Below are 15,269 nucleotides of genomic sequence, written 5' to 3' on the forward strand. Positions count from 1 at the left end.
CAGTTCTTACTTGTTTAGGCTTGATTGAGGACACGTTGACATTGGGGTAGCGGGTGCTGGGATCTATGCTGTAGGCAGAGTAGTTTTTGCTGGTGTTCTCAGGAGTGGTCTGTGATAGCAACTGATAAACACTTTCCCTGTTTTAGTCAAAGACGGTAGGAAGAGTTAAGAGCAAAGAACTTCCATTGTTATAAAGTCTGTCTAAGCACTATGTAGTCAAAATCAGGCTAAGTAAGACTGCACATTGCACCTTGGTTTCACACAGGTGTTTTGAAATCCAGATATAAAGAAATCTGACCCAGAAACCTACATTTTAAACTATGGCTGTGAAATGTTAATTTTAAAAAGGACTGTATAAAGCACAGGCACAACACAGAAAGGCGGGAGGACAAAGAAGAGCTTTGTGTCATCTCAATTATATGCAATATTAAGTGTGTACAGAGAAAAGAAAAAAAAAAAATAACACAGGGCTCCTACAAGGCTTCGGCTCAATATACACACAGTGTCTGTGTTTACAAGACCACACTGTAGAAGTCACAGAAACATACACTACTAAAACCTTTAAAACTCCCCCCACCCCCTTTTCCAGTTTTTATTGACATAAAAAAATGTTCAGTTATTAACCGATTATGGACCAGTGACTTAAAATGGTACAAAGGTAAGCAGTACACTGCTGGGAATAGTGGTTTAAAACAACTAAGAAGGAATAAATAAAAAAAAAATTTAAGGTTACTTTCTTTTCAGGGAACAAGTCATTGGTTAACAGCGTAGCTGCAGAATTAAATTAGGTTTTAAAAACCAATGCAAACATTTCAGGTATCCAAAGTTCTTACTTACTTACTTACTTACACACCACCCTGTCTATATTAAAGCAGTGTTGGCCCAGACTGTGTTACTGCACTCTCTACCACAGTATTTACACAACATGGCATGTCTGGATTGCTATCATAATGACTAGAGCTCGGTCCTTTAGATAAGTTACCATTAAAGCCAATTAGATTAGAGTTTCCTACACCATCAAAAGACTCCTGGAAATTAGAGAAAACTAACAGGAAGAGGTCTGGCTTACCCAAATCCACAACAGGATCAAAACATGTGCAAGAACTGCATAACACTGCATTTGTACCAGAGTCACATTCATGCAAAATCTGTTAATATTACGCTACTGCCTTAATACATGCTTCTCTCACATCAGATGCAGCTTGTTAATGTATGTGAAAAACAAGTCCTTTAGCTTAAATTCCAAATTTCAAATTTCCTGACTGTAGTGGGAGCAAGAAATACCAATTCTTGCATTATGCTATTTTAACATGGGACCAAGTCTCAGTTTCAACTGTGAAGAGAAAGCTTGCAGAGTGCAAGTAAGAAAGTCATTGCTAAGATGTCAAAATAAGAATTAATAGGCTTGCCCAGACCATGCAACACTACCAGTGGACTACTGAAAAAAAATGTGTGTGTTGTAAAATGTTGGACTAGTAATGTATATAACACACAATGAAATGTCTTGAATTGACTGCACAGAAAGACACAATAAATAATCAGATACTGTCTCATAAAAAAAAATACTTATGAAATGAATATTGTTCTTCTCCAGTACCTCTCAGCTATGACCTGCAGGTAAGGCGTTCCTTTGCCCCAGTTCCTCACCATCCAGGCTGTGTCGAAGGCAGCCAGGAACCCCCGTGCAATGCCTGTGCCCAAGGGCCAAAAAGGCTGCACAAAAAACACCATTGAAACAGTATGGCAAATGCTTTAGTCCTGTTCTGAAGTTATAAGACACACCTTCTACATACCTACATAAAGAAAGTAAACATTGTGTTTGTGTTTGTTGGGACATGTCCTCATACACACCTCCACCAGACAGTCTCCGACCAGTCCGATGAGAAGTTTCTTGCCCCTCCGCTCCCTCACCAGTGAGGCGTTCTCAGCACGATGCATGCAAGTGAAGTCAAACATGGCCACATCTTGCTCGCCAGCATGGTTTAGCGCAAACTCCATATCAGGCAGCTTACCACCTGTTGAAAACTGAGCAGCTTCATGCGCATACTGCAGCAAAGCCTCCCTGTTAACGTTAGCAAGTGCTAACAGCTGCTCTGCATCACTATAGTCCTAAGACAGAGAGAAGAAGAGAGGCAAATGGTAAAATAGTGTACTTAGCAGATTTTGAATAACCACCATTAAAGCATGATGTGACATGTGTGACAAAAGCTTTTCAAGCTGTATCCATATCAACTCTTTTACTTTTTTGATGTTTTGTAATTTTCCATTAAATTATCATTATTAAATTATTATTATTTATATTCTGATTTTATTTCTTCTTTTTTTTTTAACTTATATTAGTATTATATTATTATTACAATGATTTATTTACAAATTTCTTTTGGCTGTTCATATTTTTACCTTTTCTATATTTATACTTGTATCTCCTAATTCTGGTTTTATATGTGTCATTTTGGTTTATTACTTTTAAATGCGTATTTATTTTCTTTTTTCTCCTTACTAATTTAATTTTAATTTGTTTGTTTTAGCATATTATTTACTCTTACACTTGAGTGTTTACTTAATTTGTTTTCAATTAGTCTATTTACCACCATTGATTTTAGTTGATAAAATATTATTTTATCTTCTCCTTCAATTCATGTTTACTGTAAATGCTTGGCTACATTGAAAATGATTCACCTTCAATGGGTTTCCTAGTCAACATAAAGGGTCACTGGTTGATTGAAATGTCTGGGTTTTTTTCCAGTAAACACAGCTAATATATACATGAATTAATAAAGAATGATACAGATTCAGGAAGTTTTATTAAGAGAACAGGCTAAAGAAAAGTATGAATGTTAGGAAACACATATGTAGCCCAATAACTTTACTGATATTGCATTTCTATAGACCTACTAAAATAGTCCTTTTCCCTTATTTAGTAATACTTTAGCTAGCAGCCAGGTGTCAGTGCAGCATAAAGAAGATATACTTAAATTTCTGAAGTTCATGGCTCAAAAGAGCACTTTGTGAGGCATCTCTATAAAGTAAAAGGGATTGAGGACAGCCCTGATAATACTGGTTGATGGCTGAAGGCTGTATTATATCCCTTTCCAACATAAGTGATTTATTTGCAGACTATAATGGTGAGTGTGTTGGTCTTACTTGCTTAATAACCCCTTTTTTCAACAGACTATGTTTCTTGGCAGTCATGACGAAGTAGTGAGTGTCATCTTTATAGTAGACTATGTTCTCCAGATCAATACCTGAAAACGACAGGAGGAGTGCGTACATATATGTGCGTACACATATATTCATAAGTCACTACCCCCCCGGCCTGCCCCCGGCCCAGAGCCTTTTCTACATACCCATCTCCGTATGAAGTTGCTGGAAGAATTTCTGGTTGTAGATGCGAGCCACCCCACTGATCTCTGGCACCTGGGCTTCGGCTGCAGTATGCCGATTTACAAAGTTAGCCGTGATCCCAATGGCCAGCTTTCCTCTCAGCTCTTTTCTCTTGAAGCCTTATACAGAGACAGAGACCTTTCATCTACAACATCACTATCCATAGACATTTTACTGTCTTTTTACTGTAAACCCCCCCTCCCATATCTGTGAGTAATGTAACAGTAATTTGCCCAAAAATATATATTTTTATTTATTTAACATTAATTTAACATTTTAACATTAACATTATTTTTTAATTAATTCAACATTAATTATCCTGAAACTTGACTACTTCTAATGTGTGTGAGAACATGTCTTACCTTCAGGTACAAATCTTCCTCCTCCAGCTGAGACAAAGACATCAAACTGATAAGCAGCAGCAGGATGAGACTCCGGATGCACTAAGGCCTTCCAGCCTGGAAGTTAACCAGAGTCAGCCAGCTTAACTCCAAGATCACATCTAAATTACAAAACACAAACAGAAACAAACTGCCTACCTGCTGCTCCTGATGCTTGAGGCTCCACCAAGCCTTTGAAGTTCACTCCTGTGTGAACTTCAACCCCCAAGAGCAGAACCAGCTTCAGCAGAATCAGCTGCAACTGACGGATACCTACATGGCCAAATATATTTCATAGTCAAGTAACCATTTAATTTAGCTTCCAATCAAGCAACCCATCAAAATATAAACATATAAGAATGTAAGGCCACATGTGTACATAAATTAACCTATGCAGGGTGATAATTAAAAATCTTTGTACCTGTCAGGGGTTATTTTTTCCTCCCTGTATAATACAGTAAATAAATGAAGAGGTAAAAAAACAACAGCTACACTTTAAAATGTGCAAACATGTGTTCCCTGTATAGGATACGCAGTAATTTCCACTTAAATCATCAAAATGTTTAAAAACATACTTTCATATATAACCTCAGATCAAGTAAATATTAATTCCATTAAAGCATTTAAACACTAGAGGGCAGCACAGTGCCACAGGTTTTGCTTTAGTGCTGCTTTTAATTGACTTTGTAGGGCTACCCAGGGTACACAGATTTTCAACCTATTTTTTAAATCCATTCAGGATTTATGACAAAGAACATAAATTCTCTTGACTCAAAGCTCAAAACTTTTAATGGAAGCAAAAAACAACAACAAAAAAACAAAAGCACATAATGTCAATGGGTTTTCCTGGTCTTTTGCGTACTGATACAGTTTATGTTTTAATTAAATGTTAAAATAAAAATATAAAAACTTTAATTGTACATTTAAAAAATGTGTATGAGGTGTATCTCTGTACAGGACACTTACTTGGAGCTGCCAAAATGTTTGCATAGAAACACAAATAATACTGAAATGTGTGTTTGCAGTTTGTGTCATTTAAAGGAACAGTGGGTGATCTGTAAACTAGAGTATTATGATCGATTCAGACACTCACTGATGTGGTCAAGCGAGCCACAACAGAATTTGCCGTAGAACTTCTTTGCTCCAAGGTTGCGCAAGTCTCGGATGGTGTACGGCCACAGGTGCAGGACATTGTTTCTGGAGAAAGATGTTCTCTTCTCCAACACAACCACTTGTGCACCCAGCAGAGCCAATTCTATAGCAGTCCTCAGTCCACATGGACCCGCTCCAAGCACTAAACACTGAAAAAGAGAAACAAGGGGAAGACTTAGAGAGAGCCAGACAAAGCAAGAATCTAATTGAGGACAAACAAATGTAGATTCTCTGAAATACACAATGCACACACATTTGCGTCGCTTCAGCAAGCTTAGACATGATCATACCTTAGTCTTGGCACAAGGTTTGCCCTGATCATAGTCGGGGTGGCAAGCTCTGCTGTCGATCTTTTGCCAGAGGTCTTTGGCTTTCCAGTAGTTGAGTTTTTCCTTCAGTTTGTTGTAGAAGTGGCGGTAGTCCCGAGTGTCCACCTCTAGGTGCCGACAAAGCTCAGCAAAGTTCTGCTGAACTTCTTTGCATGTCTGGGCTCCCACAAAGCGGTCAAACACAGCATGAGCTGGGTTACCAAGCTCCTTATTAGCCATGCTGATGAAACGATGCAGACTGCTGGCTGTTTAACTGCACAGAAAAGACCAAAAAAGAAAGAATTTACATTTAGATCAGGTGGCAAATATTTTTTTTTAGTCTCTGTAAAAGAAAAATAAATAAATAAAAACATGGCAAGATAAATACCCTGTTAACAAGTCCATTTATGCTATGGATGGTTTAAATGCAAAGAAACATGCTAATGTCACAGATATTGGCAGAATCTCTAAACTATTAAAAAACTGATCCACTGAAAGCTTGTTTGTCTTGCCTGACTTTTTAAACTGCAGAACTTACACCTTGCACATCATTATTAAAGTTGCCAACGGCCATTATCATCCATATAATAGCACTACAGAACATCATGCACAATTGGACCAATAGAGTCCTTTGAACGTGTGCACAAAGGGACATGCACACAAAGGAGTCACAGTGTTCAGAATAAGTCTAGCACACTGACATGGACTTTGGTCAAAGCAGAGAGGTAGATTAGATATCTTTACCGTAGCTGTACTGTATCAAGATCAGCATCTTCTATCCAGACATGTGTACCACAATTACTGTTACACTGCTGTTGAAAACATTGCTGGTTTCTGCAGTGACTATTTATCATCAGGGTGTCTCAAAACACTTTACAGCAACATCTTGGGGTAGACAAACACCCACTGTTGGTGACGGAGTTGGCACAACATTAAACAACAGTGACTTTGCAAAAGGCCCACAGCAAGTTAGCACTTAACATTTGTGGTGTGTGCTGCTGTACTTGTTGATTCTGACATCTCTTACCTCTGGAAAAAGTCATGTTTTGACTTGAACTAGAACATCTCCACTAAAAAAGTGCTGCCTTAGTCATACGTAGGCTCGCAGCAGAAGCACTTATATACAGAGATCTAGGTTACAGCTTGAGTCATCTTCATGACCCATCGCCTCCATTACTAATGAGGTCTATTCAATATATGACAATATGACAAATCTGCATGTGATCATATAGACTCCAGACTATCACCTATATCAGTAGAAGGAAGGAGAGACAAATCCTACTCTGGTGATTCATGCCTAACAGGAACTTCCTGTAAGTTATTTTTCTTAGGAAACAGCCTGGTATAAAATAACATGGTCCCCAGGCATTAGCCACTGTGTTGGCTTTGTTGTCCCATTAACTTAAAAGTAACTGGAAATAAACAGCAGGGAGGGATGTAGATAACAGAGCAAGGGAATTTTATAAGTAATAAATATCACAGTAATCAACCTCTTTACACAGCAACAGAGGAAACATTCTTCCTATTAACACTGTTCTGCCTAAAGACAGTGAGGAAAGACTAGTGCAGGATAAATAACCTCAATGTCAGAGTTAAGTCAACTTTAAAACTGGAAACCACCATCAGTGACTAAAAGTAGGCCTTTGGGTGAAAACCATCAGTAAATTATATCACTTGCACAAAGTCCATGCACTTTCTGCAAGTGGTACAACGAAAATGTTTTTTTAAAAAAAAAGCTTGTTCCATTATACTGACGTTTACTGACAAAACCTCTTGCATTATACTGGATTTAATATTTTTTTTTCTGAAACAAAAACAAGTTCAATTTGGATGTTTGCAATATTTTTGGTATCAACTAGAGATGGAATGAGAGTTTTGGGTTTAAACATTAAAATCACATATTCAACATAACATTACCGACTATTTCAGAATATATGTTCTGTATATCTTTGCTGGGCCCATCGTACACTGTTAAAAGTATAATATCTTTAAGGGACTTTGAGGTTTTTCAGTCTGAAACTGTGGAGGAACCTCTTAAGGTGCTTTGAAGAAAAATAAAAATTTCCCCTCCATCCCTTGATCTGTATCACCAATTGGATGATTGTACTGAAAGACATCAACAGTATTGATTTAGCCACTACAGCTGATGTTGACAAAAACGTATTGTAGACAATCATAGAATACTACAGACAGTTTGCGCTTCCACAGTCTATATCTACACATCAGTGTTTTAAGCATTGAATCTTTTTGCAAAAAAACATTTTATTATTCTTAAACTATTTTATTTCCTTTACAGTATCAAAATAACAAAAAAGGAAAAGGGCCTGAAAAAAAAAAAAAAGTTTAGGCACCCTTGCCGAAGAGGGCATTACTGACCATGTAACATCTCTTTGGCAAGTACTAAAGGTTCTTTCAGTGTTTAACTTGTGAGGATTTTCATCCATTCCACCTTCCAACAGGCTTCTAGGTCTGTGACACCACTGGACTGTTCTTGAGGTCTATCCACAGATTTTTTGATGATGTTTAGGTCGTAGGACTGTGAAGGTCATGGCAAGACCATTAGCTTGCATCTCGAGGTTTTAAATTGTGGATTTTGAGGTGTGTGTAGGATCATTATCCTGCTGTAGTATGTTGTAGTAGAATGTTCTGCTATTTTATTGAATCTATCTACTAGTGAAATGTTAGCACTGGCTGCAGCCCAAGCAGCAAAGCATGACTGATTGATGCTTAACAGTTGGACAGGTGTTCTTTTTTGACTTCATCAGTCCAGAGGACCAAAAAGAACCAGCGTTGTTTAGATGTTCCTCAGAAAACGTCTGATGCTGAATTCTGATTCTGAACTATATGCATACTATAAAGCTCATGTATTCTAATAAAGTTTATATCTTCTATTCACAGTAACAGAAATTTTAACCAGGAGGTGCCCAAACATTTGCCTGCCGCTGTCCTTTTTGTTACACTGCTAGACTGCATTACACTGCATTTCTTGGCCCATGTGGATATGTAAGATGTGTCCACACTCACTCACTTACAACACACCTAAAAAAAAAAGAAAGATCATAGCTTGTATGGCAAATGCAAAGCACAAACTTACAAAATACTGGAAGTTTTATGGTGGCAGTTTGGTGTTACACACAAAGGAAGTCGCTGAAAGAACAGTATGGGACAAAATGCATTTTATACCTCTAATTAGTTTGTGTGTTAACCCACATACTTCAAATAAGGCTTTACCACCACTTCCTGGAACTCAGCGTGATCTCACAGCAGAGATAGCATTCACACATCACACACGTCCTGTTCGTGCAGCTGCCCCTCCTAACCCGAAGCTCAGTGTCTGTTCAGTACAGACACATACTTTACATATGAGAACACATAGTATACTGTATTCCTCATTACCCTATGGGGAAAGTAATATGATACTAAGTGAAAGTTTTTTTTATGGTTTTGCTGATTCAATCTTGATATGCAGAAGAGACAAAGGCACACAGAAACAATGTAGAAGCAATAAAAGACACTTAACCAATAAGGGAAGATTTCTTATATGTCCATTTCTCTTAAACAATCAGCTTTGAAATAAGCAGAGAAACCAACACGTTGTCTGAATGTGAGGGTTAAGAAACAACAGTTTGAGCTGAAAACAGGGACAAGAATTCAGGATCCAAACCAGGCATGTTCAAGTATCAGCTTTTAAGGTTATGATCCACTTCCGATCCTTAGGCCTGCTGCAGCAGACTGCCATGTGGCATCCTCTGGGTGCCATTAATAGACATGATCTTCAGCTGCTGCATATGAACTCTATTTTAATTGATAAGTGTGGTGATGTAACCAGTTGGCAGCCAAAACAAAGCTAAAGTTAGCTTCCAATTCTAACTCTCCACAGCCCCCCCCCCAAATAGTGCAGCAATTACAATGTGTAAATGAAACGGAACAGAACAGCAGTTAGTTAGTTAATCTCTCAGAAAGGGATAGCTCTTCACTCTTCCAGAAAATGTTTGACTGTTTTCTGCCATGCTGCAAAAATGGCACTCATTTGGTTGTAGTTGTGCAACAACAAAGATATATTGTATTCCATTATCTCCATTTGGGAAGATATGACATTACTCCTAAACCATCTTTATTCTTGAATTACACCTGATAACTATCGTAAAAATGCTCTGTTCTACCACAGAGAGAACCACACTTCCTTCTTTGGTTCTAAACCAGCTCTCAACTGTGTATTACCAAGGAGGAGAATAATGCTCACACTAAGAGTGGTCTTTGACGCCATTGGTTTGGGATGTAGCTCCAAATCTGGTTCTGAATGGAACCAAAAGTGGTTCTTTTATGGTACCGTTTAAAGAATCATTTGAAGTCCCTTATAGGAAAGTAGGAAAACAAAGCAAGAAAGTCGACTAGTAAGAAGGAAACCAAAAGGAACATATACAATATAAACAGGAGAATGTACACAAACGAGTTTGACCTCTAAGACATTACTACTCTAAAATTCTGTGCATGAGCCAAGCTGAAACATTATGTGTGAACAAAATGCCAGTCAGCTAGACAGGTGTTTCGACGTATTTGCTTTGCTGCACCTTTAAAAAAACAGCTTTTGGTGAGGTGTTTAACTCTCACTGATGGATCAGACAGAGATCAGTACTGAATCCTGGCGTCTATCAACTGAAGCTCTAGGTCACTACTATGCTCTGCACCGTATCTGGCTTTGTGCCATGCATGGCCCGAGGCTTTGGTAACAGCACAGTACAGTTGCCTGATTTAACAAAAGCAGGGAGTGTGCTGTTTGCTCGTTACTTTCCACTTCAATCAGTTACATGGTATACTGTTTACTCACGATACACTCACAGCTGTATGCATGGCTTACCAAACCCTGATCAAGCTACTTGCAGTATATTGACCTAGGAATAACTGGGTCGGATGATTTGTAATGGACAGTGTTTACATCCTAAAGCAGCATGTTCTATGTAGGTTTTAGTATATAGTGTAGTGGTGCTGGCCGATATGACCTCAAACCAGTATCACAATTAACTGAACATTTTACTTTGATTATTATTAATCAGCAATTATATAAGCTGCTCTAGCGGCTCAGTTAGCTTGGTTGAGTTTTCCTCCATGGGACAGTTTAAGGCAGAGGTGGGTAATTCCAGTCCTGAAGGGCCAGATACTGGCACAGTATTTGTGCTTTTCCTGCTCAAGCACACCTAATGCAACTCACCTGTTAATTGCCAGGTTCAGTAGATCTGTTAGAGCAGGGAAATCTGTGTTGGACTCTGGCCCCCGCTGGCCACCCCTTGTTTAAGGGCACCGTACATGAACACACACACACACACACACACACACACACACACACACACACACACACACAGTGATAATGTGCTGACAGGATAAAATGATAATAATAATAAAATAATTTAAATAATCAACATGTGCTAGATTATGTTGATTAGAGGTTCTGAATGTTAGTTTCAATTATTTTCTGAATAGTTGCCCAGTCCTATATTATTGTATAATAGTTACTGGCGCCGATACTGGCCCTTACACACAGTATCGGGATCAGCAACAGAGAGCACCAATACCGTGAAGTTTACTGATGTCCTACTTATTCTTTTTTCTTTTTTTTCTTTAATAGAACATTTTTGTTTATATACTTCGCTATGAAACCAAATATGTAAACAACTAGTAAAATCCAGTCATAAACAGTTATTACCATTAAACAGAAATTTAATGGACCTTTTTTTTTGTAAAGCTCTGAAATGTGCAGTTACTCAACCAGTAAATGCTGTTCTTTCAAACTTATTACATCTTATTTGGAATTAGATATAAACAAGTACACCTTTTAAGAAAGGTAACGCTATAAATATCAGGGATTAAATTGAAGTCAGAGTCAGTATCGGCAGATACTTGAAAATCTGGTATCGGTATTGGAAAGGAAATAGTGGTATCGGTGTGACCCTATTGTATAATATACTGTAATAATGCTAATACTACTACTAATACAAAATAAAAAAAATGGTGGTTGCTTTCACAAGAAGATTAACAGAGAACATATTGCTAGTCACTAGACTGTCTTCACCACATGCCATAAAACATTTCCCATTTGTTTCATGTTTAAACTGGTGCTGAGCTTGTAGGTTAGCCTTATGGATTTATCTTGCCAGGTCAAGAACATACGCAAAAACTGTTCTGAATGATCTGAATGACAGACAGTTCTGTTCTATCCTGAGGCATGCCAGTATTCAGATGAAAAGTAATGCCTTAGGGTTTAATTAAGAGGTCATGCCAAATCCTTTTCATAACTGACACACTGATAGCACACTAGCAACCAGCCTTACGCTAGCAAGCTTCACTTTAGTTCCACAGAATTCCCATAGACACTCACTCTTTGTAAAAAGTTTGCAGAACTGTGCGTCAGTGTTGCTGGACAGCTGTAGGGTGCGTGTGAATACACATTAAACATGCTCAACATTTACAATTTACTGCCTAATTACACACACTACAGGCTGTTTAACTACCTTGGGGGAAAAATACAACACTAGGTGGAACAAACTGTACTGCACAACAGTCTGTTCCACATAAATGAAAAGAAACCGGTGTACTGAACTAGTACTGAAATGTGAGGTCCAAACTGTGTTGTGAATAGACTAAATTGTAGGGTCAATGGTGAATTTTCCATTAAATGGAAACTAAGCCTTAATCTGGATCTGGAAAACTAACCAAGTAATCCAAAAAGTAAGTTTCAGCCAAGCAAGTTGATTGGTTGAGAAGCATTCTAACCATTTTGGTTAACCATTTCGTCAGAACAGCATGTTTTGTTTTTTTTCACAAACACCATTTCATTCTGCTGAACGCGGTTGCTATAAGAAGTCAGGCAAATGCCCTGAGCTGAGAAACCCTCCCCCTAAAACCCAAGAATGATCTAAAAACCAAACTGAGTGGGAACGGAGTTCAATTTATTGGTCTATGTAAGGAGCTGAAGAAGGAACTGTGGGCTGTGCAGTGAATGACTGAGCAACAAGCTGCTTGTTAAGAAATTGCTACAATTATAACACACTAAAATGCTATGTTCACAGCTCAATTCATTTATTTTGTATGAAAGTCTGTGCAATATTAAAGCACATTTTTACCAAAAAAAGTATTTTTTTTTTGTATCAGCATTAAAAAACTAAATTTGTTAACTGATTCAATACTTTGTTTGACCTACAGAAGGTTTTGCAAACATATGTGACGAGAGACAAAGGCTCAGGGAAGTGAAGCAAGCCTCAGAACTTTATTATGGTTATACCTGAAAGGCTAGTCGACCAAATTCTCAGCCTCCACTAATACCGAGACTGACTGAACAAAGAGAGGGAGACAAGATAAACCCAAGGCTGAGGCAAGAAAACTGATACTATTAGGAAACCAGAGCTAAAATGAACTTAAGGTATAAACAGAACGCTGGGAATTTTTCTTTACGCTTGGATGAGTCTGGACCTGCAGAATTCCAGCTGGCTGCAAACCCCACCATCATGGCCATGAGTTGCAAAATTCAGGAGAAGTGACAAACTGATTGAATGGTGACTCACTGAACGTGCTGCAGGGCAGGTTTACAGTGTTTAGATCAGATTATTAGAGGCAAGTATCAGCCCTGTCAAAAAGAGTTCTTCTTTCTGTATTAAAAAGCTCAAAGATTTAAACGAATGCCAAGACAAACTTACCTGAACTAAACACTATAGCTTTCACTTAACTGAAGTAAGATTTTACATCTCTGTTTAATTGAACAATGGCTAAGAAGGCCACATATAACACATATAAACAGGAAGATAAAACAAATAACATTTAGCACAGAGAGTGAACAGACTACCTTTCCTTGTTCATTCTACACTTCTAAAACAAGGCTAATGATTGCATACAGGGATTATTTAATTAATACAAATTCATTAATAATAAGAACTAAAATGACAAAAGATACCCCTCCCCCAAGTAAGCATTAGGCCTGAGGGTTTTTCTACTGTGTAATATGCCTCTCTGTATCTGTGGACAGACCCAGTTCTTGCCCACAGTTTACACATGCATTGTCATTCTCATCATCATTCTCAGTCATCTGAGGAACTGTTGCTCTTCTGTGTTTCCCTAAATATGGCACTGAAGCATGAGCATCCCCTAATTGAATGTGCTCTTCTAACAACCATTTCTAGCACTGTTTACTGATGTCTTTATCATAGATCTAAATGCAGATGTCATTCTAGTCACTGTTCCTCCTGACACTGGCCGGCTGAGCAGTTCACTGAAACTCCGGCCACGCATGCTCCAGTACTGAGCCCTCTTTCAGTGCCACATCTTTTCCTCTTTCCATACTGATGCAAAAACAAGCGTTTCCTTTAAATCGTTACAGTTTCTAAAACATACAGTTAGAAACACATGCTAAAACTGGGATCTCACATTAACTAAGTGTGACTAATTCTGAAACGATGAAACATCCTACAAGCATGTCTTGAGTATCATCAAGGCTGTCTTTATGGTCTGATACACCAGATGCACACGAAGCAGACAGTACGCCCTCAAGTTCCCCACTTGTTGCAGAGGAAGTGTAGCAACCAGAGCATAGACGAACTTTCAATACCACTGCATCACCCGTTTGCTTGCTAGTGGTTAACAGGTCTTTTTTTTGCACTGTGTCAGAACTGTAAACATTAGCTAACAACATGAGAAAACTGCACACAAATGAACTGCAGAGCAAGTGTTCTGAATATCCAGCCCCTGCAGCAAGGAAAAGTGTACACAATGAAGGCAGTCTGAACGCACAATGGAGAAATGCTCGCCCTGCCTTTAATTAGACAATAAAAACAGAGAAATGGTCAGTCTGGAAATTCCTGTTTGCTGTGTCCTGAAAATGGCAGGATGGGAATTCGACAGCATTTTTTAGGTTTTTAACGTGGAAGCAGGCAAACGCTGTGCTGTAACCACTGAAAACAAAACTAAAACTCATAGTTAACCTTTAACCTGCAGCTCTGCCTTAGCATCCAGGAGAGCGATAACCGTGGGATGATTTGAAAGCAGTGGAAGTAAATGAGGGGTGAATGAAATGGACTCCACCTCGAGCAGTAAACTGTAGACCCCAATGCACGGAGGCTACTGGAGAACTTTTCACTGTAGCAGCTAGCCAGCTAGATCTGCCATACAACGCACTGTAGTTATTCAAACATCTGAGTAACTGCCTCTCCATAGCTATACAATAGCAATTAGTTAGCAGTTAAAAGCAAGACAGTAGCAGTTAGTTAACGCAAGGGAAGTGGAGACTGAAGCAAACACGCTGGGTTTGCCAATTTTAGGGTTTTCTGACGGATTTTCTCGAATGAAAGCAAAACTAAGCACCGATGTCACAGAAGACTTCACGCAAAATCCTCGTCACTCGACAGGTAACGTAGATAAAGTTGTCACGGATGGGGAAATCTTGGCAACAAATCGTTCACCTACCTTTTGCTTCTGGCGCCCAAGAAATCCGTGGCTACAAACGCATAGACTGAAAACAGCAGCAACAGCAGTGGACTTTTGTGCCCCCGGAGCATCACGGCATTTCGTTTCGAGAAGGTGTTTCTTGTTGTTTTTGTTTCCCTGTGCAGTTCAACCCCTCTCTATCTACCTGCTACCTGATGACTGGTTTTCCCCGCCCGCATTCATACAAGTCCCGCCTCCTATGCAACGATTGGCCCTGAGCTCACACGTCAAACGGGCGTCTAAACTACTGTCCAATCAGAGCGGGCTATCCAGTTCGTACTGCGAATTATCTGCAGTCATAAAATACTGATTATAAATTAAACTGATGCGAAGTAATATGTTTCTTGACATATGAGAGCAGGCTGTATATTTTGTAAATTCGATCATTTATCATCAATAACGTTAAAAAACGTAAAAATCCCAATAAAATGATCTTGATCCATGGAGGCTCCACCTCACAACTTACAGCATTTTAAGGGATCTGCTGCTGAAGTCTTGGTGCCAGATACCACAGGAGGCCCTCGAGAGGTCTTGTGGAGTCCTTGCCACGAAGGGTCAGAGCTGTTTTGACGCCACA

At 38.8% G+C, this 15,269-nt stretch overlaps 1 protein-coding gene across 4 annotated transcripts in view; it reads right to left on the reverse strand.

Annotated features, from left to right (window-relative positions):
• mical1 (microtubule associated monooxygenase, calponin and LIM domain containing 1) overlaps nucleotides 1–14,849 on the reverse strand; it is a 35,056-nt gene extending 20,207 nt beyond the window's left edge. For 2 of the 4 annotated variants that reach the window (XM_072696165.1, XM_072696163.1), the window contains exons 1-10: nucleotides 14,672–14,849; nucleotides 5,207–5,498; nucleotides 4,858–5,065; nucleotides 3,924–4,037; nucleotides 3,747–3,842; nucleotides 3,348–3,503; nucleotides 3,145–3,245; nucleotides 1,852–2,109; nucleotides 1,598–1,713; nucleotides 11–137 (exon numbers count right to left, since the gene is read on the reverse strand). In XM_072696165.1, coding sequence (XP_072552266.1) covers nucleotides 11–137; nucleotides 1,598–1,713; nucleotides 1,852–2,109; nucleotides 3,145–3,245; nucleotides 3,348–3,503; nucleotides 3,747–3,842; nucleotides 3,924–4,037; nucleotides 4,858–5,065; nucleotides 5,207–5,464 — 1,434 coding nt within the window. In that variant the 5' untranslated portion in view covers nucleotides 5,465–5,498; nucleotides 14,672–14,849. Of the gene's footprint in view, nucleotides 1–10; nucleotides 138–1,597; nucleotides 1,714–1,851; nucleotides 2,110–3,144; nucleotides 3,246–3,347; nucleotides 3,504–3,746; nucleotides 3,843–3,923; nucleotides 4,038–4,857; nucleotides 5,066–5,206; nucleotides 5,499–5,968; nucleotides 5,989–14,671 lie in introns of those variants that run through there. The other 2 variants (XM_072696164.1, XM_072696166.1) reach the window with 2 other exon arrangements.
• Nucleotides 14,850–15,269: the final 420 nt, after the last annotated feature.

Source organism: Salminus brasiliensis, chromosome 14 (genome assembly GCF_030463535.1).
Source record: "Salminus brasiliensis chromosome 14, fSalBra1.hap2, whole genome shotgun sequence".
NCBI lineage: Eukaryota > Metazoa > Chordata > Actinopteri > Characiformes > Bryconidae > Salminus > Salminus brasiliensis.